Source organism: Gymnoscopelus microlampas (genome assembly GCF_963454915.1).
Source record: "Gymnoscopelus microlampas genome assembly, chromosome: 16".
NCBI classification, from domain to species: Eukaryota; Metazoa; Chordata; class Actinopteri; order Myctophiformes; family Myctophidae; genus Gymnoscopelus; species Gymnoscopelus microlampas.
In genome coordinates this window covers 38656167-38679903 of record NC_139953.1, presented here as the reverse complement: position 1 = coordinate 38679903, position 23737 = coordinate 38656167, and the positions used below count along the sequence as shown (strand labels likewise).

The following is a 23737-nucleotide window of genomic DNA, read 5'->3' as shown; positions in this document are numbered from 1 at the left end:
ACATAATACATACATAATAGAAGTAAAATAATTACAGAGACAATATTGGACACATGGAGCATGGTGCACTAACTGGCTGAGTCACCATGTTAACAGTCTTACCCTGCCTAAAAAGTCATAGGCCTTCAAGAAACACAGTGCTATGCCGTAAACAAAACTGTCACTATACTACGTCATAAAACAAAGTTAAACTACTGTATACGACAGCATGTCGTATACAGTAGCCAAAAATGTAAAAAAAAAAAAAAGTGTAACTGAAGAGTGCATTCTGTAACTTTCAGGTCTGCAGTAATGCATTCACAAAAAATGTCCTAGTTGTTGATGGATTGGAAAACTATCGGGGGAGTGTCTTCCTTGGCCTCCGGGCAGCATGCACAAAAACACTGGCACTGATTGGTCGAGATTGGTTTACGAGATTAGATCCAGAATCACGCACACACACACACACACACACACACACACACACACACACACACACACACACACACACACACACACACACACACACACACACACACACACACACACACACACACACACACACACACGCACACGCACACGCACACACACGCACACACACGCACATACACGCACACACACACACGCGCACACACACACGCACACACACACGCACACACACACGCACACACACACGCACACACACACGCACACACACACACGCAAGACAGAAAATAGCAACGACAAATTGATGCATTCTTCTCTACATTGCCTTTAAGGCATTAAACATAAGTTATGATCATAAATAACTCCTGCAAAACTAAATGATTCAATTAGAATAATAAATAGCCTAAAAGCTGGGCTGTAGGTTGAGCAAATAGCCTGGCAGTCAGTGCAAACAGAGCGTGGTAAAGTGCTGAGTCCCGCGTGTTGTCCAGATCTTTATCTGTCCCAGGCAGGTGCCATCATCATCATCATGGCAGCCTGGTGTTGTCATTGGCATGGATCGGCAGACTGAAGTCATGCCACTTGTTTGGCAAATGCAGCACTGGTTGCCACGGTGACCCTGAGTAGAGCAGAGCAGAGCGTTGATTGTCAAGCTTTTGAACTTCAAGGAACCAAATGGACCCATGAGGGTCCATTTGGTTCCAATTCGTACACTCTCAGAGTTACAGACCCCGTAAGGGTCCCATTTGGACCCCTGGTGGACCACGGCGTGGTAGAGCAGAGGGTTAACAGAGAATGACATCACCTCTCCTTTCCTCACAAAACATTTTTTTCATAATAATAATGGCGGTGAAACCGGAGACACGAGCATGTCTTTCACACGCTACTTAAGACACGCAGCAGACAAGAGAGGCTTTATTGTGAAAGAGGGGGGGAATGCACTGAGCGAATGAGTCCCCCCCCCACCCCCCACTCTTAACCTAGTCAAAGCACTTCCTGTGGGGGGGGGGGGCGTGGTCCAGTGTAATGGGAGCAATCCTCTTCTTTTGATATCCCCCCCACACCCCCTCCTGGTCATTCGTTTTTATGGCCGGTGGGGATGTGTTTTATTCCTACCTCTTGGCCTGACTGAATTAAACGCATGCATATCCTTTTGAGGGAATGTAGACTCTCTGATACGTTTGATTTTATCACAATTTAACACTTTAAATTCAAGATTTATGTTAACCACATTAACCCTGGTGTCCATATTTTTGGGCAAAATTTTAAAAAATCGTCAGAATTTGTCAAAACTCTTCTGCCATGAGCTTGTAGATCAGCTATTTTCATGATTTGGTTAAGGAAAAAAAGTCAACCCCATCCCCCCTTATGTTTTGTTATCTTATTTTCTTCACAAATTGAACCCTGGGTGTGGCTCAGAATTTCATCAGGGTGTTATGAACCACTCATCTTCTGACCATGATTGGATTTGCATGGATGTTAAGCTGGCTGGCAGGTCTGAGGGAGCCACACTTCTAAGGAAATAATTACATTTTCAACACGATACGTTGACAGGAAGCAAGCTCTATAGTCTATACCAAGTGTCAAAAGAAAACCATTACATAAGCAGAGGAAGTGGCCGGTCTTACCCGTGGCCATATGGGCCCCTCCCAGGCGCTGGTGGTCCGAGAGGCCAGAGGAGGAAGAGGCGTGGTCCCACAGGTCCAGAGCTAGAGAACAGTCCAGGAGGTCGGAACCCAAGACGCTGTCAAACACCAGCTGTTGGGACCAGTCAGAGCCGGGCTTCCCTTTCAGAGGAGGGGTCTTCTGGACCACCTCTCTGCCCCCTGAGAGAGTCAGACACCTAAACACAAAGTCAAATTTATTTAGCCTAAATAGCATAGTGTTTCTCAACAGGGGCAGGACAGCCCCCCAGGGGGCGTACAGAGAAGTTTGGGGGGCGCTGGCATTGTGTGACAGGGATGTTATGGTACTGGTCATTGTGTCTATATAGTACTGGTCATTGTGTCTATATAGTACTGGTCATTGTGTCTCCATATCATGGTCAGTATCCTGGTCAGTATCATGTCAGTGTCATGGTCAGTATAATGGTCGGTATCATGGTCAGTATCATGGTCAGTATCACGGTCAGTATCACGGTCAGTATCATGGTCAGTATCACGGTCAGTATCATGGTCAGTATCATGGTCAGTATCACGGTCAGTATCATGACAGGGCCATAGTACTCCCTATTCTGGGGCAAAAGTCAACGTTCTACAAGCTCATAATGTGTCACAGAGCGACAAGTCGTGAGCTTGTAGGTCGGCTATTTTCGGCGAAGATATTTAGTGTAGAGGGGTAAAAGGAAGGGGGCCTAGTATCCCTGGGGGACTCCGGTTAACTAAGTATATAAGGTTGAAAGTTGTTAAATACTCACACTTGCAATGCATTCATATACACACACACACACACACACCAGAACACACACGACACGCCTTGCAGACGCACAAGTCTGACATCTTTCTCACACACACACACACACACACACACACACACACACACACACACACACACACACACACACACACACACACACACACACACACACACACACACGTATGTATATTTACCCTTTCACGTAGATGCCCTGTCTAGTGTTTGCTTTAAAGGGAAGGTGTTTGGCTCCTTTGATAAGGACCGTCAGTTGACCGTTATCACGAGGCCCAGTGTCAACCCCTGTAAACAGTAAGACAATGTTATTGTTATATTTTACACAGACCAGAGGTCTTATGACGTCTGGTGATGTCAATGCCAAGTCGACCTATTTTGTGAATATAAGTTGTCTGTCTTCTTATAAAATCTTGTTTTTGATGCAGGCTTTTATCCAATTATATTAATCTAATGTTCTTTGTACAAGGACTAGTGAGATAATTCGTTTTTTTTATCATATGTTATTAGTATAATTAGTGGTACTAACCATGTCTTCGAGAGACAGTCCCTCCCAAGAAACTGAACTTGATCCTGAGCTGCATTTCTCCTCTGATGTGCTCCACAGCTCCACCTTCTGGACATTCAGGCTGCTGACAGACACAAACACCAGTAAGTTCATATGCAACTGCTAAGATAACCAGTGGTGGTAAAGTACTCCGATTACCACATTGTTGAAATACTCTGTTACAAGTAAAAGTCCTGTATTCAAAATTGTACAATAGTAAAACACTATTGGCATCAAAATATAATTGCAGGACCACTACCAAACATAAAACTACTCAATATGCAGATCTCACAATCGATTGTATTGTAATTGGTGATGCATAGTAATGTGTTAATCACTTCAACTTTATACTGTAGCTGGTAAAGGTGGGGTTGAATGTAATTACTTTATATGCTGTTGCCAGGTAGCTTAACCCATGATGACACATCATTATTTAAAAGTTAACGTGTGCTTTGTACTAATAATCAAAATCTGCAAAGTAACTGGAGACTAAAGTTGTCAAGCAATTGACAGTAGATGATCTACTTTTGATACTTTTGTGTGACACTGTAGTATGATCAAGTAGGGCGTTAATTTACGAAAAAAAACGTTTTTTGTGTACCTTTGGACACAGCGGGTACCAGATAGAACACTGTGAAGCCGTCTCCTCGAACCTCCAGTGCTCCAGTGAGATCAGGACTTGTCCCAGAAACACCTTTCTTTTCAGAGTGCCTGAGTGCCACACGGAGGCCTGCAGGGTCCTTTCATACAGCAGGGGGCGCTCTATGTGATACTGTTGAAAGCCACACGAGAGAAATGGGAATGGAATGGAATGAGAGTTGAAGGGAAAGTCACAGCTCAGCGATAAAAGACTGGACATTCCTGCTGTGCATATCATATCATAAATCTCAAATCAATATTTGCCAATTGAGTGAAAGCAGTGCTTGCGTTTACCTGTAAAGTTTCATCATAAACCGGGTCAGTAGTGTTTCTCTTGACGCTGGTCTTCAGCTTGCCACTCTGAGCCTTGTCTGGCAGCAAGTAGATCTTGACATATCTGCACAATGATTCAGAGATTGAAGAACTTACAATGAATTGAATACACAGAACCACAATGGAAACAAGCCCTCAGGGAGTTTTGTCTTATCCTTTTAGCGTTATTACATAATTGTACTTCTGTACCTTTTGCAAACTGTTAATAAAGTATTCAATCAATCAAACATAACCTTTTTGATAACAGCATAGTATGATTTGTGTGTGTGTGTGTGTGTGTGTGTGTGTGTGTGTGTGTGTGTGTGTGTGTGTGTGTGTGTGTGTGTGTGTGTGTGTGTGTGTGTGTGTGTGTGTGTGTGTGTGTGTGTGTGTGTGTGTGTGTGAGTGAGTGAGTGAGGACTTTTCAATGAACCAATGGAAAGTATTAAAAAGCACTTCTGACTAAACCTTCTAACTCCATTGGATCCTCAAACTGTCGGTCAAACCACCTAACTCCAACTTGTGGAGATGGTTGTTTTGCCCATCATTGATTAGAATGATGAAGTCAGGCGGAAAAAAAATCTCCACAATAATGGTCAAAAACCTCCTAACTCCACTTGAGCTGTATTTGGGTAAAGTGATGATAATATAAGGACACATTCAAGTATCTGACAATGTATAAAGTCACCATACCAACTTTGATAAGGCAGTATTGTGTTGTTCTAAAAACGTGTTTCTTTTTTTAATTTAGGTTAAAGTACTATATTCTGATAGTAATCATTGCTGCAGAGCGTTTGTTCGGTCACAGGGGTCTCTCCAGCTCTTTAGTAAACAGAATATAGTACTGTACATTTTCAGGTATGTGACACATTTTAAGCCAATCAGGAGAAAGCAACGAAAATGCATTTTCTGTTTAATAAAGAGCTGGAGAGACATGGGAGACTCCTGTTACTGAACAAACACTCCAAAGTAAATCACTTACCCTACCTTTAATATTTTGGACATAGCTGGTTTCTGCACGACAGTAGAGTAAAATATCTATACACAGACATTGTTGGTGTGCATACCATAGATACTGATAGTTACACCTTCCCAGGGCTACTGAGGTAGGACATATATCGTTGCTGTCGTGACGGGCAGAAACCTCTTAACTCCATATTTAAAATGTTTGTGTTTTTGCTGATCTGATCTGCTTTTGATATTTTTTCATTTTAAGCCTGAAAAGTAACCGTTTTGGATATATGAGGTTTCCAACGACAGTTGCAGCTATGTTGCAATAAAAATAATATAAAGGGATCAATAAATTAGCAATTTAAGATACACAGCTGCACAATAAAATCCTTAATTTAATAACAATAATTTACCTATTGTAACTGAGTGTGTGCAAATGTAACCCAAAAAATGTGGTTACATTTGTACAGCATTTTTCGTCATTTTTCGTCACCAGCATTTTTTCGTCACCAGCATTTTTCGTCATTTTTCGTCACCAGCATTTTTTCGTCACCAGCATTTTTCGTCATTTTTCGTCACCAGCATTTTTTCGTCACCAGCATTTTTCGTCATTTTTCGTCACCAGCATTTTTCGTCATTTTTCGTCACCAGCATTTTTCGTCATTTTTCGTCACCAGCATTTTTTTGTCACCAGCATTTTTCGTAATTTTTCGTCACCAGCATTTTTTCGTCACCAGCATTTTTTCGTCACCAGCATATTTCGTCATTTTTCGTCACCAGCATTTTTTTCGTCATTTTTCGTCACCAGCATATTTTCGTCACCAGCATTTTTCGTCATTTTTCGTCACCAGCATTTTTCGTCATTTTTCGTCACCAGCATTTTTCGTCATTTTTCGTCACCAGCATTTTTTCGTCACCAGCATTTTTCGTCACCAGCATTTTCCAGCATTTTTCCAGCAAAATGCTGGTGACGAAAAAATGCTGGTGACGAAAAATGACGAAAAATGCTGGTCACGAAAAAATGCTGGTGACGAAAAATGACGAAAAATGCTGGTGACGAAAAAATGCTGGTGACGAAAAAATGCTGGTGACGAAAAATTACGAAAAATGCTGGTGACGAAAAATGACGAAAAATGCTGGTGACGAAAAAATGCTGGTGACGAAAAATGACGAAAAATGCTGGTGACGAAAAAATGCTGGTGATGAAAAAATGCTGGTGCCAAAAAATGACGAAAAATGCTGGTGACGAAAAATGACGAAAAATGCTGGTGACGAAAAAATGCTGGTGACGAAAAATGACGTAAAATGCTGGTGACGAAAAAAAGCTGGTGACGAAAAATGACGAAAAATGCTGGTGACGAAAAATGACGAAAAATGCTGGTGACGAAAAATGACGAAAAATGCTGGTGACGAAAAATGACGAAAAATGCTGGTGACGAAAAAATGCTGGTGACGAAAAAAAGCTGGTGACGAAAAATGACGAAAAAATGCTGGTGACGAAAAATGACTAAAAAATGCTGGTGACGAAAAATGACGAAAAAATGCTGGTGACGAAAAAATGCTGGTGACGAAAAATGACGAAAAATGCTGGTGACGAAAAAATGCTGGTGACGAAAAATGACGAAAAATGCTGGTGACGAAAAAATGTTGGTGACGAAAAATGACGAAAAATGCTGGTGACGAAAAAATGCTGGTGACGAAAAATGACGAAAAATGCTGGTGACGAAAAAATGCTGGTGACGAAAAATAACGAAAAATGCTGGTGACGAAAAAATGCTGGCACAACGTCACACGCTACTACACCCCCCTACATGGCTAAATTGTACGTACCCCCGCCCCCATCTGATTAGATCATTATCAATCACAAGTTAATTTACACTTTTCGTCATTTTTTCGTCACCAGCATTTTTCGTCATTTTTCATCACCAGCATTTTTTTGTCACCAGCATTTTTCGTCATTTTTCGTCACCAGCTTTTTTTCGTCACCAGCATTTTTCGTCATTTTTCGTCACCAGCATTTTTTCGACACCAGCATTTTTCGTCATTTTTCGTCACCAGCATTTTTTCGTCATCAGCATTTTTCGTCATTTTTCGTCACCAGCATTTTTTCGTCACCAGCATTTTTCGTCATTTTTCGTCACCAGCATTTTTTCGTCACCAGCATTTTTCGTCATTTTTCGTCACCAGCATTTTTTTCGTCACCAGCATTTTTCGTCATTTTTCGTCACCAGCATATTTTCGTCACCAGCATTTTTCGTCATTTTTCGTCACCAGCATTTTTCGTCATTTTTCGTCACCAGCATTTTTCGTCATTTTTCGTCACCAGCATTTTTTCGTCACCAGCATTTTTCGTCACCAGCATTTTTCCAGCAAAATGCTGGTGACGAAAAAATGCTGGTGACGAAAAAATGCTGGTGACGAAAAATGACGAAAAATGCTGGTCACAAAAAAATGCTGGTGACGAAAAATGACAAAAAATGCTGGTGACGAAAAAATGCTGGTGACGAAAAATGACAAAAAATGCTGGTCACAAAAAAATGCTGGTGACGAAAAATGACAAAAAATGCTGGTGACGAAAAAATGCTGGTGACGAAAAATGACGAAAAATGCTGGTGACGAAAAAATGCTGGTGACGAAAAATGACGAAAAATGCTGGTGACGAAAAATGACGAAAAATGCTGGTGACGAAAAAATGCTGGTGACGAAAAATGACGAAAAATGCTGGTGACGAAAAAAAGCTGGTGACGAATAATGACGAAAAATGCTGGTGACAAAAAAATGCTGGTGTTGAAAAATGACGAAAAATGCTGGTGACGAAAAAATGACGAAAAGTGTAAATTAACAAAAAAAATTGATAATGATCTAATCAGATGGGGGCGGGGGTACGTACAATTTAGCCATGTAGGGGGGTGTAGTAGCGTGTGACGTTGTGCCAGCATTTTTTCGTCACCAGCATTTTTCGTTATTTTTCGTCACCAGCATTTTTTCGTCACCAGCATTTTTCGTCATTTTTCGTCACCAGCATTTTTTCGTCACCAGCATTTTTCGTCATTTTTCGTCACCAGCATTTTTTCGTCACCAGCATTTTTCGTCATTTTTCGTCACCAGCATTTCTTCGTCACCAGCATTTTTTCGTCACCAGCATTTTTCGTCATTTTTCGTCACCAGCATATTTTCGTCACCAGCATTTTTCATCATTTTTCGTCACCAGCATTTTTTCGTCACCAGCATTTTTTCGTCACCAGCATTTTTCGTCATTTTTCGTCACCAGCATTTTTTCGTCACCAGCATTTTTCGTCATTTTTCGTCACCAGCATTTCTTCGTCACCAGCATTTTTTCGTCACCAGCATTTTTCGTCATTTTTCGTCACCAGCATATTTTCGTCACCAGCATTTTTCATCATTTTTCGTCACCAGCATTTTTTCGTCACCAGCATTTTTTCGTCACCAGCATCTTTCGTCATTTTTCGTCACCAGCATTTTTTCGTCACCAGCATTTTTCGTCATTTTTCGTCACCAGCATTTTTCGTCATTTTTCCTTACCAGCATTTTTCGTCATTTTTCGTCACCAGCATTTTTTCGTCACCAGCATTGGTGACGAAAAAATGCTGGTGACGAAAAATGACGAAAAATGCTGGTGACGAAAAAATGCTGGTGACGAAAAATGACGAAAAATGCTGGTGACGAAAAAATGCTGGTGACGAAAAAATGCTGGTGACGAAAAATGCCGAAAAATGCTGGTCACGAAAAAATGCTGGTAACGAAAAATGACGAAAAATGCTGGTGACGAAAAAATGCTGGTGACGAAAAATGACGAAAAATGCTGGTGACGAAAAAATGCTGGTGACGAAAAATGACGAAAAATGCTGGTGACGAAAAAATGCTGGTGACGAAAAAATGCTGGTGACGAAAAAATGCTGGTGACGAAAAATGACGAAAAATGCTGGTGACGAAAAATGCTGGTGACGAAAAAATGCTGGTGACGAAAAATGACGAAAAATGCTGGTGACGAAAAAAAGCTGGTGACGAAAAATGACGAAAAATGCTGGTGACGAAAAAATGACGAAAAGTGTAAATTAACAAAAAAAATTGATAATGATCTAATCAGATGGGGGCGGGAGTACGTACAATTTAGCCATGTAGGGGGGTGTAGTAGCGTGTGACGTTGTGCCAGCATTTTTTCGTCACCAGCATTTTTCGTTATTTTTCGTCACCAGCATTTTTTCGTCACCAGCATTTTTCGTCATTTTTCGTCACCAGCATTTTTTCGTCACCAGCATTTTTCGTCATTTTTCGTCACCAGCATTGGTGACGAAAAAATGCTGGTGACGAAAAATGACGAAAAATGCTGGTGACGAAAAAATGCTGGTGACGAAAAATGACGAAAAATGCTGGTGACGAAAAATGACGAAAAATGCTGGTGACGAAAAATGACGAAAAATGCTGGTGACGAAAAAATGCTGGTGACGAAAAATGACGAAAAAATGCTGGTGACGAAAAATGACGAAAAAATGCTGGTGACGAAAAATGACGAAAAATGCTGGTGACGAAAAATGACGAAAAATGCTGGTGACGAAAAATGCTGGTGACGAAAAATGACGAAAAAATGCTGGTGACGAAAAATGACGAAAAAATGCTGGTGACGAAAAATGACGAAAAATGCTGGTGACGAAAAATGACGAAAAATGCTGGTGACGAAAAATGACAAAAAATGCTGGTGACGAAAAAATGCTGGTGACGAAAAATGACGAAAAATGCTGGTGACAAAAAAATGCTGGTGATGAAAAATGACGAAAAATGCTGGTGACGAAAAAATGACGAAAAGTGTAAATTAACTTGTGATTGATAATGATCTAATCAGATGGGGGCGGGGGTACGTACAATTTAGCCATGTAGGGGGGTGTAGTAGCGTGTGACGTTGTGTGAGGTGGGGGTGTAGTAGCGTGTGGCACTGTGTGAGGTGGGGGTGTAGTAGCGTGTGGCACTGTGTGAGGTGGGGGTGTAGTAGCGTGTGGCACTGTGTGAGGTGGGGGTGTAGTAGCGTGTGGCACTGTGTGAGGTGGGGGTGTAGTAGCGTGTGACGTTGTGTGAGGTGGGGGTGTAGTAGCGTGTGGCACTGTGTGAGGTAGGGGTGTAGTAGCGTGTGGCACTGTGTGAGGTAGGGGTGTAGTAGCGTGTGGCACTGTGTGAGGTGGGGGTGTAGTAGCGTGTGGCACTGTGTGAGGTGGGGGTGTAGTAGCGTGTGGCACTGTGTGAGGTGGGGGTGTAGTAGCGTGTGGCACTGCAGCCTGATCGCCAGAGAATTAGTATACATTGCACGGATTTCTGCACGCCATTCCGTGCATAGTCGCCTAGAAACCCCCAAATTCCGTGCATATGTACGGGGAGTCCCACGGTGGGCGTAACCAGTCGCAACCCGGAAAAACCAGGAAGTAGAGCAGTCCCCACAACAAAATTTACGATTCTGTGCCTATCGGTACGTAACTCAAACGCCGCTGAGTAGGCTCAAGGGAATGTCGCTATGTTCAGGACGGCAACTCGCGCGCTTTAGCGCGCTCGGTGGTCCTTCACAAAGCGACAATTCCCTTGAGACTGCGCGGCTCCGAAATGGTTTAGTCACAATGGGGGAGATGCGAGGCGGCTATGCACGGAATTTGTGGTTTTCCAGTAGTCTATGCACGGATTTTGAGAAACGCTGAAAAACGTTCAATGAGAACGTTTCCTCTGGCGATCGGGTTGGGCACTGTGTGAGGTAGGGGTGTAGTAGTGTGTGGCACTGCGTGAGCTGGGGGTGTAGTGGTTAACACTCACGAGTGGCACTTCCTCCTCTTGACGTCTCCGTGGGTGAGGTTCCGACAGCCACCCACCGTCACCTCCAAACAAGAGCTGTTGAAGTTGTAGAGCAGCTGCAGCTCCAGGTCTCCTGTCACACTCTCTGTGTACAGACCACACTCTGTACTGATGCTGCTGATGCTGCCCTGCAGAGCATAAACACACTGCTTTTAATAATGAAAACACACTGCTTCACGTCTCTCCTGTTTTGATATTTACTATAAAAAAAAACACACTGCTTCTCTATTCTATGTATTCTATGTATGTACTAGAAATGATGATAAAAAAACACACATGATATGATGTGTCTTCTTCTATGTTGTTTTAAATTCAAGAAATGGCATAAGTATACTATTTAGAGAGTGGGGTTTGAACAAATGATCATCTAGAATTGGTCTTTGAGCCACAATGCTTGACGTTCCATTGTCAAATATTAGCAGTGGAAAAGAGATCGAAAAGCCCTTTCACAAAGACCTCACACTGAAAACAAGTGTTTTCAGATTTTACAATATTTAGTTATTAGGCAGAGTGGTGTTTGAGCCTATTGGGAACATCTAGAGAGCATCTTAACATGCTGAGCCACAGTGCCTGCGGTTCCATCACAGTGTGTAGTATACGTATGTTTTTTTTTGTGACCAACTTTTTATTTTATCTTTTTTAAAACAAGCTTTTCAGAGGTAAGAGACATTACATCACATCACTGTGTGGGCAAGCAGTTCATACAAATTCCCACAGTGGCATACAAAAGTGTCTTTTCAGTACATAGATTGTCCGTCAGTATAGTCATGTACTGTATAGCCTGCCTGCTGGCAGTTGTGACAGTCTCTTCCTCTGATCTGGCGGTCCTGTGACTGCAAGACAGCCCAGGTCGCTTCTTAACCCCATGGCCGTTGAGTTATTAAAGCCATGCTGTAGGCTTTCCCCTGAGACGTTAGCTGTCTAAATACATTTTAAGTTCAATGTAACAAGGTTTGAGGTTAAGTACTGAGGAACTAAAAGCGAGGGAAGCTTTTCAAGTTTTCGTGTAGGACATTAGCTTTCTAAATGTAGTTAAGTTAAGTGTAATGAGGCTTGAACTTGCAATCTTAGCATTGGCCAAGTGCTAAACACACTGAGCCACGGAAAGCAAGGCAGGCTACATCTCTAAAAACCAGGGGGTTTTCAATCTTTCCTCTGGGAACTGGCTCTGATCTCCCTCTTGTGAGGGTTTGAACTCAAAGTCTTCAGTCAAATACTGAACACACCAGGCCACCGAGTCTGAAACAACATCTGCTTGTTCTCCAAGAGGTTTTCACTTTCAAGGGGCAACTAACCGCCTCAAAAATGGAGACTGCAACAGACCATCAGTTTTTCTTTTGTGCTTACAGTAATACATTATAGAGTGTAGACAGTATGACTGGTACGAGTCAAAATTCCTTCACTTTGCCAGAACCAATATAACATTTGGATTAAGAACGGAGGATAAAACAATGCATTTATCTGTCATATTTAGCTTTTTAGGAATCTTTCATTCCAAATTTCACATTTATCTATAACACAATCTGGCACGTTACCAGCTTGCCCAGTGTTGCCAGGTTATTGCACAGACAAAACATTCAGGTTACTCAGCATTGTCAGGGTTACTGCGTGGGTGAGACAGGCTCTCTCTCTCTCTCTCTCTCCCCGTCTCCCCCTTCCTACTCCTCTCACTATATACTGTATACACCTGCTGCAATTTTTTATACGGTCTCTGTAGAGTGACGAAGTAGGCCATTCATTTACAGAAAAAAACTAATATGGAGATATGAGGTTTCTGCCCGACAGTGACGCTATGCTAGATATGTTTTCTACCTGCACAAGAAACACTTCTGCCTTCCGTGTGGTGCCATCTGTCCGTTGTTATTTTTTTAATCATGCACCTGTTCTCTGTTCCTTTTCTCTCTATTCTCTCTTCCCTATTTTAACTCTTCCTGTAATAGGCTCTATGCACAGCAGATATTGGGAATGAATTGGGCCCCTTCATTACTTCCTTCACAGGTGTTACCAATGATACTAATTAAGGCTCTGTTTAGTGTGGCATGAGTGTACAAATGGAACCAAATGGACCCTTACGGGTCCATTTGGTTCCATGTGTACACTCTCAGAGTTACACACCCACCATAAGGGGCCATTTGGGAACCAAAATGGAGTGTTTCTAGTGAGCCAACATGCACAATATCAGCACCGTGACCAGAATGGAACAGAGCCTTCATTAGTATCATTAGTAACACCTGTGAAGGAAGTAAGAAGAAGCCCAATTTCTTTCCAATATGGCTGCTGTGCTGTGCATATAGCCTATTGCAATGTTCAGAGCTCGCATACAAAAAAAGAAGTCACCCACTCTGTAAACATGTGATGTGACCGTGTCTAACTACTTTCTTTCAAATGTTTCAGTGTACCCAAAATATTCCTGCATGCAGTACGGCAGGCGTCTTTAACAGGGGGTCCGGGACCCCTAGGGGGGGTCCACAGAGATAGCAGGTAGGGGCGCCAAATTTTGACATTAACCACTTGAACCCTCGCATCCCTATTCTGGGGGGAGCATTAGCCGAAAATAGCCGATCTACAAGCTCACAACGCAACGCGTTGTGAGCTTGTAGATCGGCTATTTTCTGCCAAGATGTTTGGTGTAGGCCTACATAGATAGTAGTAGATAGTAGATAGAGAGATCTTTTTACACATTCAGTAGTGTTTTCTCTCATTCATACTGACTTTATTCAGCTCCAGCGCCTCACTTACAGTACGTTGTAGGCAGTGGATAAGCGGCAATTTATTTTACTACACATTCAGTAGTGAAATTGAAACTATCGTGTGGTTTTCTTTATCGTAGTGTTTTCTATCATCCTTGGAATCAGTCACAGAATGCTTGCATGCATACAGGTTGTGTTTCCTTTCACGTTTCTGAGTTAATCAGATCAGTGAATGAATGAATGTACTCACTCTCTTCCCTCCAGAGTAAACTTCATCTTCATCTTCAACCCCTGTAGAGGATCCTGAATGGTCACTGTCCTTGTTTCTCCTGAACAGATTGGGGAGACTGGGGACTTTGGTTAGCTGACGAGAGAGAAAGAAAGAACCCTCGGTTAGTAGAAAACTCAAGATTGACCACTTGAACCCCGGCCAGCATCCATATTCTTGGGGGAACATTAGCCCAAAATAGCAGATCTACAAGCTCACAACAGCTGGTAGATCGGCAATTTTTGAGAAAGAGATTTTGTGTAAATGGGGAAAAAAGCGGTCCAAGTACAGAGACAACTCGGACTTTACTAAGTCTAGAGGGTTTACGTGGTTAAAAGATTCATTTAGGGATAACCATTAACACTAACATTTTGATAACCATAAACACTAACATTTTGAAGCTTCTCTTAAGTATCTATCCATCCATCTATCCATCCATCCGTCTTATAGTCTCAGTATTTGTGTCTCTTGTTACATACACAAACGGCTTAAAAGGAGCAGTTCACCCAAAAAAATACTTATTTTCTATCAATTACACACCCCATGAAGCCTTGAATTCATGGAGATTTTTTTGTTTTTGATGCATTCCTAAACCAATAATTTGATGACCGGGTGTATTTCCGGTAGGACTCAAAGACACCTACCGGATACATTAGCATCTTTCTGCTAGTCATCAAATTATTGTCTCAGGAATGCGACAAAAAAAACAACAAACTTGAATATCACATACAGTATCAGAGATGTACATGCTGTGTGTAGTATATGTACATACATTGATAGATGCTAATATCACATATCAGGCATGTACATGCAGTATGTGTACATACATTGAAAGATTTGTTGAGGTCACTGTCAGAGCGGCTCTGGCGGCCGCTATGGATGGATTCTGTCCAGGTGGAGTCCACCGTCAGCAGGTCCAGGTCTCCTCTCACGTCATTATGGGACTTAACCTCTGCATTTAGAAAAGATGAATACTTTATCACTGAGCTTGTAGGTCCGCTACTTTTTTCCACCCGACAGAGACGATATACTCCAATAAGAGTGAGCAATGATTGAAACAATTACAAGTGGAAGTGTACGGGAGCTTTTAGAAACTTCAGTACAGTCAGTAACTAATGACTTTAGTTATTAGTAAAGCATGACAACAGGCACGACATGCAGTGACGGCTCCAGACCCCCCCCCTAATAAAATATATAATTGACTGACTTCTATGTAAACCATACTATAAAATCTTACTTTTTATTTATTTATTTATTAACTTAACGTTAAGACCGCGAACACATCTGTGTCATTTTAAGATTCATCTGGCTATGAGCTTGTAGATCTGCTATTTTTGGAAAATCGTGAACATTTGTCTAAATCTTTGAATATACATATTTTTAAAGCGTACATTTGTAACTCAAATCCTTGCTTCTGGGGGGGGGGCGTCCCTGCAACAAAATGTTTTACAAAGATCTGCACCTAATTTTAAAAAAAATAGTAGATCTACAAGCTCATAGCGCGGCACTCGGTGCCGCGCTATGAGCTTGTATATCTGCTATTTTTGAATAGCCCAAAGAAATCTAAAGTGACACAGATGTGTTCCCGGATTGAAGGGGTTAAACTAGGTACAGTGCATCTTGTTTGTCGTATTAGTATTATTCATTATGGTGTGTTGCCAAAATTCATTTGCCCCTGCTCTAAAAAAGCCCCCCAGTCAAAATTCTCTGGAGCCGTCACTGACGACATGATGTGTGCTGTTGACTCTTCTTGGCAGATTGTCATCGCTGATGATCAGTCTGTTAATGTCATTTCCTTTGCGTTTCTGAGAGCGCTTATCAAAACCTGACAGAGGATATAAAGACTGATAACCATCCAGAGGAAACGTAGCAGCGCTGTGCTTTCCCTGTGATGCATTCACTCTATATCTGTCCATCAGATGAACCTAAAAAACCCCAGCTAAGATCCTGAGTGTTCATTTAAAAGGTGGTGTAAGTATGTTTTTTGTTTTGTTTGTTAAAAAAAGTGTGAAATAGCTGTATAGTTAACCACAGTAATCATTGCTATAGAGTGTTTGTTCAGTAACAGGGGTCTGCCCGTCTGTCCGGCTCTTTAGTAAACATCAGGTCAACAAAATTGGAACTGGAACACTATAACATTGAAATTGATAGATTATCTTTGTGGGGGTCTCTCTCCTGATTAGATAAAATTGGTATCCTGACGAAGACATTTATTTTCAGTTTTTTTAGGCCTAGCCCACAACTAAAGAGCTGGAGAGACACTGTTACTGAGCAAAAACTCTATAGCAATGATTACAATCAGAATATAGAGCTTTAACATTTTAACCAAACACTTTTGTTTTGTACAAAAACATATTCCTTACAGCCCCTTTAACTCATAGTGTGTTTATATGTAACCAAATGGACCCATGAGGGACCCTTTGGTTACGTATTAGAGTTAAATAAAACCCTTGACTGTATAACTTCACCTCGTGGAAGAAGTGATTTTTTTGTATTAAAGTCAGTAGTTGTCAATCCTCCATCTATCCAGTGGTGGAACAAGTACACAGATATTTTACTTAAGTAAAAGTATCAATACTGCAATGTAGAAGTACTCCGTTACAAGTAAAAGTCCGGAATTCAAAATGTAGTTGAGTAAAAGTACAAAAGTATTGGTGTCAAAATGTACTTAAAGTGTTTTGTAATAATAATAAAAATCTACAAAGTAACTCAAGTTTTCAAATTGTGTAGTAAAAGTACAATATTTTCCATTGAGATGTAGTAGAGTAGAAGTAAAAGTACTGAACATTCAAAAACACTCAAAATTGTCCTTAAGTACAGTACTTGAGTAAAAGTACTTTACTTTACACCACTGCCATCTATCACACTTACTTTTAATGTGACTAGTGAATGACACCATCAGGTCCTCCATAGACTTGGTAAAAGGTTTGGAGTTTTTTAAATCCTGTAAATAAAGACAGGGTGTTTAACGGCACTCAGAGCAGGTTGTTGTTGAATAAAGGCCGATTTATGTCTTAGGACGGAGTCGCACGGCGAAAACAGCCGAGCTTGTGGACCCGGCTATTGTAGCCGCGCTACTCCATCATAGGACAAAGTATAAATCCGGCATAACGGTGCTATAGGCTCTATGCACAGAAGCCATATTGGGAATGAATTGGGGCCCCTTCCTTACTTCCTTCACAGGTGTTACCAATGATACTAACTAAGGCTCTGTTCCATTTAGTGTGGCATAGTGGTTGTCTTATTTTCAAGGACCCCCATAACTCTTTGAGAGTGTACAAATGGAACCAAATGGACCCGTAAGGGTCCATTTGGTTCCATTTATACACTCTCAGAGTTACATACCCATCATAAGGGGCCATTTGGGAACCAAAATGGAGTGTTTCTAGTGAGCATGCACGATATCAGCACCCTGACCAGAATGGAACAGAGCCTTCATTAGTATCATTGGTAACACCTGTGAAGGAAGTAAGAAGAGGCCCAATTTCTTTCCAATATGGCTGTTGTGCATAGAGCCTATTGAGTCAGAGTGTAATATTACCCCAGATCTGCCGAAGGTCGTGCAGTCAAAAGGAGGAGTTGGTGGAACAACTGATATTTTTTGGCTGTAAAATAGGAAAGAAAAGATTGATTTTAGGATTGAATTGACTACAAACCCCAATAACCAATGAAAGATATACGGTAACGGTATATCTTTTATTATTAGTAATAGCTTGATTGATTGATTGAATACTTTATTAGTCAAAAATGTAAACAGCACAAAGGTACAGTAAAGCATTTAGGAAAGGATAACAAACAAGTCCTGTTCCATTGTGGTCCAAATAGCTAGTATAATTCTATTATTATTCAACATTATTTGATGATCTTACCTAGGCTTCCGGTAGGACTTTAATAGTTTCTCTCCAACTGTGTCATGTCTGTCTGTAAACAATATAAATATGATGACTCAGCAAACATTGCACTTCAGGTAAAAAACATTAGTTTTCGACTGCTTGGACAAAAAATGCATCATCAAATTGTTTACATTGTTATTGTTGACATTTTGTCTAAACTTCCTGAAACACTATATATTGTGCTCTTTGACAAACCCAACCGATCTGATGCCTACTGTAGGATTAGGATATGGCGACTATATGACAGTTCAACACCTGTATTAAAGACAACTAATAGGTGTCCAAAACGGTGCCGGGCCACACCCATTTTTGGCAACGGCATCAGCCCCTACTTTTCAATTTCAAAACAATTTGGGGGCATGACTCAACAGTTTAAACATATCCACCTAGTATGATGATATTTAGGCAAACGGTCATGGATGTATGGCCACGTTGTAGCCAGGCCCATGCATGTGTTACGATCTGGTGGCCCCCTATTGGGCGAGTTCGAAAATAATTGTACACAATTTGTTGACTGAGTATAGATCGAAATCTGAAGCAGGTTTTGTGTAAATCAGACTCATGGCTTATTTAACATTTAATTATAGCATATATTTGCAGTTTTGGTAATGCAGTGAATGCACACATCTTCCCATCACTGGTGCTCCCGTGAAAATGTGATGTCTCTACTCTCTACCATTAACCATGTCATGGGAATTTGAAAAAACACAACAGAAGAAAAAACAGCACAAATCCAATAGGGGTTGAATCCCTAAAATGTGTTATTAACTGTTCTAGCTTCCACTGCCTCCAAGACAAGACTTTGCTACCTGGTAATGATGTATAATTCAATTCAAGTAGTGTACACTACAGAACCCTATACTGTACATACAGTACAGAGTACAGACAAGCAAATTCGCAAACAAATATTTATACATTATTTAACAATCAATGTAGTTGTACTGTTACTGTATCGAGGGAATATGAATAATGAATCACAGTAAACAAACAGGAAACATAGACATTTAGACATGCATGCATGCAGCCACACAACAGTAAACTAACCTGTACCAGCTGGAAATTTCTTTGCCCTTTCATCCAGAAACCACTGTCCAGACCGGATCTTAACTTCCCTAGAAGAGACGAGCATGATTGTCAACCATGAGGCAGCAACCACTGGTTTTGTTTCAACTAAGCAAATAAACTATTAGACAGACAGAATATACAGCAATAATATTAGAATTGATAGCGTTTGACCATGTAATCCTTAATCAGCAGATCTGTAAAGTAATTGCTAGTATAACTAGTATTTAGTCTATAGTTACAGTAGTAGAAAAGGCTATTTTCTTCCTATAAAAGCAAGTCTCTAGTAGACTCCCACTTTTTTTTTTTTATTGTTGCTCATTAGAGTAGATCTTACTGTATGTAGACACTGCCCCGTTCCCGGGAGGTGACACACATAGTAGATCTACAAGCTTGCAACACCTTGTGAGCTTTTTTTTTTTTTAAACAGTATTTTCAAATTGCCAAAGTATATACTGTAGGTCTGAAGTGGTTTTGTAATAATAATCAAAATCTACAAAGTAACTAGTAACTAAAGATTTCAAAGAATTGGAGTGGAGTAAAACATACTGTACAATATTTGCCTCTGAGATGTAGTAGAGTAGAAGCAAAAGTATTGGATATTGGAAATACTCAAGTAAAGTAAAAATATTTCAAAATTGTATTAAAAATATTTTCAAAAAGTACAGTACTTGAGAACATGTACTTAGTTACTTTCCACCGCTGCTTACAGCACAATCAGTAGTGTGTATTGAGTACAGTAATAGCTATCATGTACACTGCACTCGATTCATGATTCTATAAACTGACTGTCTTCATGCCAGGTCTCTTAGTCTAGTCACAAAGACTGGTCCCTCAGGTATATCTCTTACCTGTAGGCGTGGCAGACGGTGCACTTCCAGTCCATGGTGGACGCGCCCCCCACGCGACACTTGCTGCAGATGCGGTGGCTGCAGCCGCGGCACACCGCGCCCGAGTTCCACAGCTTCCCCAGCGGCCTCTGACAGCGAGCGCAGGTCCTCTCGCTGTACTGTCTGCTGAAGCTCTTCGCTCCCTTTCTCCTGATCTCCATCAGCTCATATTTGAGCCTCCTGGGATGAGGGTTGAAGAGGGAATAACTATTACTACAAACCCCTCACTCAACATGCATGCACACGCACATGAAATAAGCTCTCATGCTTTATTGTGTTTTGTCCTCGTTTTGATAGATATATTTTGTACTGAACAATGTTTATCTGTAAAAGTCAAAGCCTAGCCCCCCTCCCCCCCTGTTCTCAAACTATTGTTTGAGAACAGGATGTATGTTTTGCATTGTAGTGTATATTTGTCTGTCATTAATGTCTCGATGAATTGAAGTACATTAAGTACAAAGGACCCCAGTGGAAACAAGCCATAGGTTTTCTTGGGTTTAAAATCCTCCTGTAATCCTCTTGACCTTGTATTGAACTGTACTTTCCTGTTCTTTTTTTGAAAACTGCTAATAAAGTATTCAATCAATCAATTAATATCCTTCTGCATATTGTCAATAAATATGTCAACCAATCAAGCAAATATTTTGGCTAAGTAAATAAGATAAATGAAACTTGTCAGTTCACACATGTTGCATTATGTTGCATTATCAGTGAGCAGAAATGATTAGATATCACTGCATAAACTGCACTACCTACAGTACAGTACAGTAGTACAGTACAGTACAGTACACACAACTTCACTACAGGCCAGGCTATTGGTCAAATAATTGCTCACCGTATCCTCTCCTCTTCAGCGGTGCGTAACAGTCTGTCCCTGTGGAGAACCTCCAGCACGCTCTCTATCTCCAGAGCCTGGAGAAGACTCAGATCCATCCTTAACAAAACGCTCTCTCCGTCTCTGATCTCCCTCTTATTGTTCAAACCTCTCTCTCCGTTTTGATGTTCCTCCCTCCACGCCTCCTCTCTTTCTGCTGCTGACTGGATCAAAAGACGGTGCTGCAGTCTTTAGATGTGTATTTGTAGCCTGAGAGAACAAAGTAATAAACAACAGAATATGGTTATCTTGCAGAGACATAGAGCTGTCGTCTGTCTGTCTGTCTGTCTGTCTGACCACTGTCCCTGCGGTCCTGCTCTGGGACGCTCAGTCAGCCTCACCTCTCACACTCTCTCGCTGTCTAACCCAAACATAAAGGCAATCCAGGCATGATAAAGGGCAGTCTGAACAACACTATCCAATCCTCAATAGCAACTGAAAAGATTGATTTTCTGATTGCTGCAAGAAAAGTCAGAAACGCCAGCCAGCCAGCCAGACAATCATCCAGTCAGTGTTATCCTCACAGTAAAAATACAGTAGCTATAGAACCACTGCAGCAGATAATCCACTGACCTTTGGAGCAAGCATGCAACATTGCACTGTGGAGAGAGAGAGCCAGCCAGCCAGTTTGATGGACTACTGATCAGGACTTGCTCTTTGGTGAGCAGTCTTATAAGCTTCTGCACAAGCCAACCCCCCCCCCCCCCCCCCCCCAAAACACATGCACACACACACAAACGCACACTGCACATCCCCTCCTACGTCGTCGCCACAGTGCTTTGTTCAGAGTTCTTAATCATGCTTGGCCTGACCACAGCCCACATGTGGAGCTCACCTCTCATCAAGGGGACCGTCACATGCAGCTGTGACTGTGATGATTCACCAAACAGACAGCAGCTAGGCCTGCTCTGCATGCCTTCCATTATCATTCCATTAATTAGGCTGATGTGCCTTTTTGTATTCTGAGCCAGCACCCATTTATCCATTTGAAAAGAAATACAAAATCATGACTCAAAGAGCAAAAGTCTTTAAAATGGATAATCTGATCTTTAAAATTTGACAACTTGGCTTACTATCATATAAATCTGACTTGTTTGCTTTAAATGTGCAGTATCATTCGTGTGTGTGTGTGGTACAATAGGCTACATATCATGATAGAGAGAGAGAGGGAGAGATTATAATGGACGGCTGGTTGTCAGCCTGTGTTAAGAGATAACATACTGTCCCTGCTATTATCCAGAGTTACCAGCCGGCCATTGAATACAATCAGTGTCACTTATGAGAAGGTCTGTGGCTCCCAGCGGGAGCTGGCCCTCGTCTTGTTGCTCTTCATCATGCCACAAGTCAAACTTTAAGAATCGCAACATACTAACTGTTACCTAACCACTTGAACCCCTAGCTTCCAGATTCTGGGGTTCGAACATTCGGCCAAAATAGCTCACAGCCGATCTACAAGCTCACATTGCGTTCTCACGCTTTGTGAGCTTTTGGATCGGGCATTTTCAGCACAGAGATTTAGTGTAGAGGGAAAAAACGTAGAGGGCCTACAGTAGTATAGAGCAGTGGTTCTCAACCTGTTGTTCGGGATCCCCAGGGGGGTCCCCACATGATTTTTTTTTTGTTGGGGGGGGGGGGGTTCCAGACGACAGTGAAGTGACAATTTAAGGACCTTTAAGACAAAAAAAAGAAAAAGACCATTTACAGCATCAAAAGTAATCAACAAACTATACTATAAAACTGGCAAACATTGGCCAATTTGTCAAATAATATAAGAAAGAGGCAAACATTTTGAAAATAGGCGATCTACAGTACAACCCCTCGCGTTGTGAGCTTGTAGATCAGCTATTTTCTCAATATTTATCTGTGGAACCGAGTCAAACAAAATGTAATGCCTCATCTCATACATTCCAAGTGCTGATCGGAGGGGGGGGGGGGGGGGGGGGGGCAGTTATTATTATTGTTTTGGGGGGTCACGGCGGCCTGAAAAGGTTGAGAACCACTGGTATAGAACCCTGGGGGGGATCTGTACTACACACACACACACGCACACACTCATACACACACGCACGCTCGCATGCACACACACTGCAAAAAGATATGTTGGTCACAAATAAACGGTTTAGCCCAAACGGTGGAAAATAAGAAAATGTCATTGTGAAGTGCATGCGGTGGTTTCACTGCGTTTACATGCGTTACAAAATTCACAAGTATTAATTACTGCGACCACCGTGACTAAGAACTACACTGATGTCACACTTAACCCCTTGCAGTCATATGACTCAGGTAGAGTGTGGTTAGTTAGTGGTTAGTGTCGTTTGATTATGATGACCTGTATATACGAGAAGTGACACAGCGAGCCAGCCCAGGGCTATAGCAGTAAAGGATAACCTAGCCTGGGTTAATGTGGGATCTGAATAGTCAGTGTGACCCGGCGTGAGAAATTACAAATCTGTCATTTCCCACCCAGCAGTTCCAGGAAGAGCGACGCTCAAACAGCCGGTAATAGGCCCCACAGTATAGGCTACGCGTCTCAAGTCAGATATGGCAGTGTGACACGTTTTAAAGGCTGAGACTTTCACCACATCTAGCCTAAATTCAAAACCAAAACACTAATTGTCAGTGCTCACATTTGTTACCTACTGTAAGTAAAAGTATCAATACTGCAATGTAGAAATACTCTGTTACAAGTAAAAGTCCGGAATTCAAAATTTACTTGAGTAAAAGTACAAAAGTACTGGTTTCAAAATGTACTTAAAAGTACCAAAAGTACTCATTATGTAGAATGTCCCATTTCAAGTTTTCAAATATATTCAAATCTTTTGAAAATAGCTGAAGTATATAAAGTGTTGAAGTGGGTAATGTATGTTTTGTAATAATAATCAAAATCTACAAAGTAATTAGTAACAAAAGTTTTCAAATACTTGTAGTG

At 41.4% G+C, this 23737-nt stretch overlaps 1 protein-coding gene across 1 annotated transcript; it reads right to left on the bottom strand.

Annotated features, from left to right (window-relative positions):
- On the bottom strand, positions 1 to 20999 carry sytl3 (synaptotagmin-like 3). The gene is made up of 16 exons (XM_084081873.1): positions 20770 to 20999; positions 19896 to 20114; positions 19027 to 19094; positions 17959 to 18010; positions 17631 to 17694; positions 16961 to 17033; positions 14917 to 15041; positions 14072 to 14185; positions 11093 to 11259; positions 4313 to 4415; positions 3981 to 4151; positions 3362 to 3461; positions 3015 to 3120; positions 2034 to 2248; positions 256 to 1024; positions 1 to 123 (listed from the first exon to the last, which is right to left on the bottom strand). Exons 1-15 carry the CDS (start codon positions 20865 to 20867, stop codon positions 933 to 935), a joined length of 1767 nt encoding a protein of 588 aa, XP_083937999.1. The 5' UTR covers positions 20868 to 20999; the 3' UTR covers positions 1 to 123; positions 256 to 932.
- Positions 21000 to 23737: the final 2738 nt, after the last annotated feature.

Bases quoted from the DNA above. Each gene is read 5' to 3' on its own strand.
- sytl3 (XM_084081873.1), bottom strand. From the start codon at position 20,867: ATGGATCTGAGTCTTCTCCAGGCTCTGGAGATAGAGAGCGTGCTGGAG. The intron at 20,115-20,769 runs GTGAGCAATTAT...CCCTCATCCCAG, and splicing joins GCTGAAGAGGAGAGGATACG to GAGGCTCAAATATGAGCTGA. The intron at 11,260-14,071 runs GTGAGTACATTC...TATGCTCTGCAG, and splicing joins TTTACTCTGGAGGGAAGAGA to GGCAGCATCAGCAGCATCAG.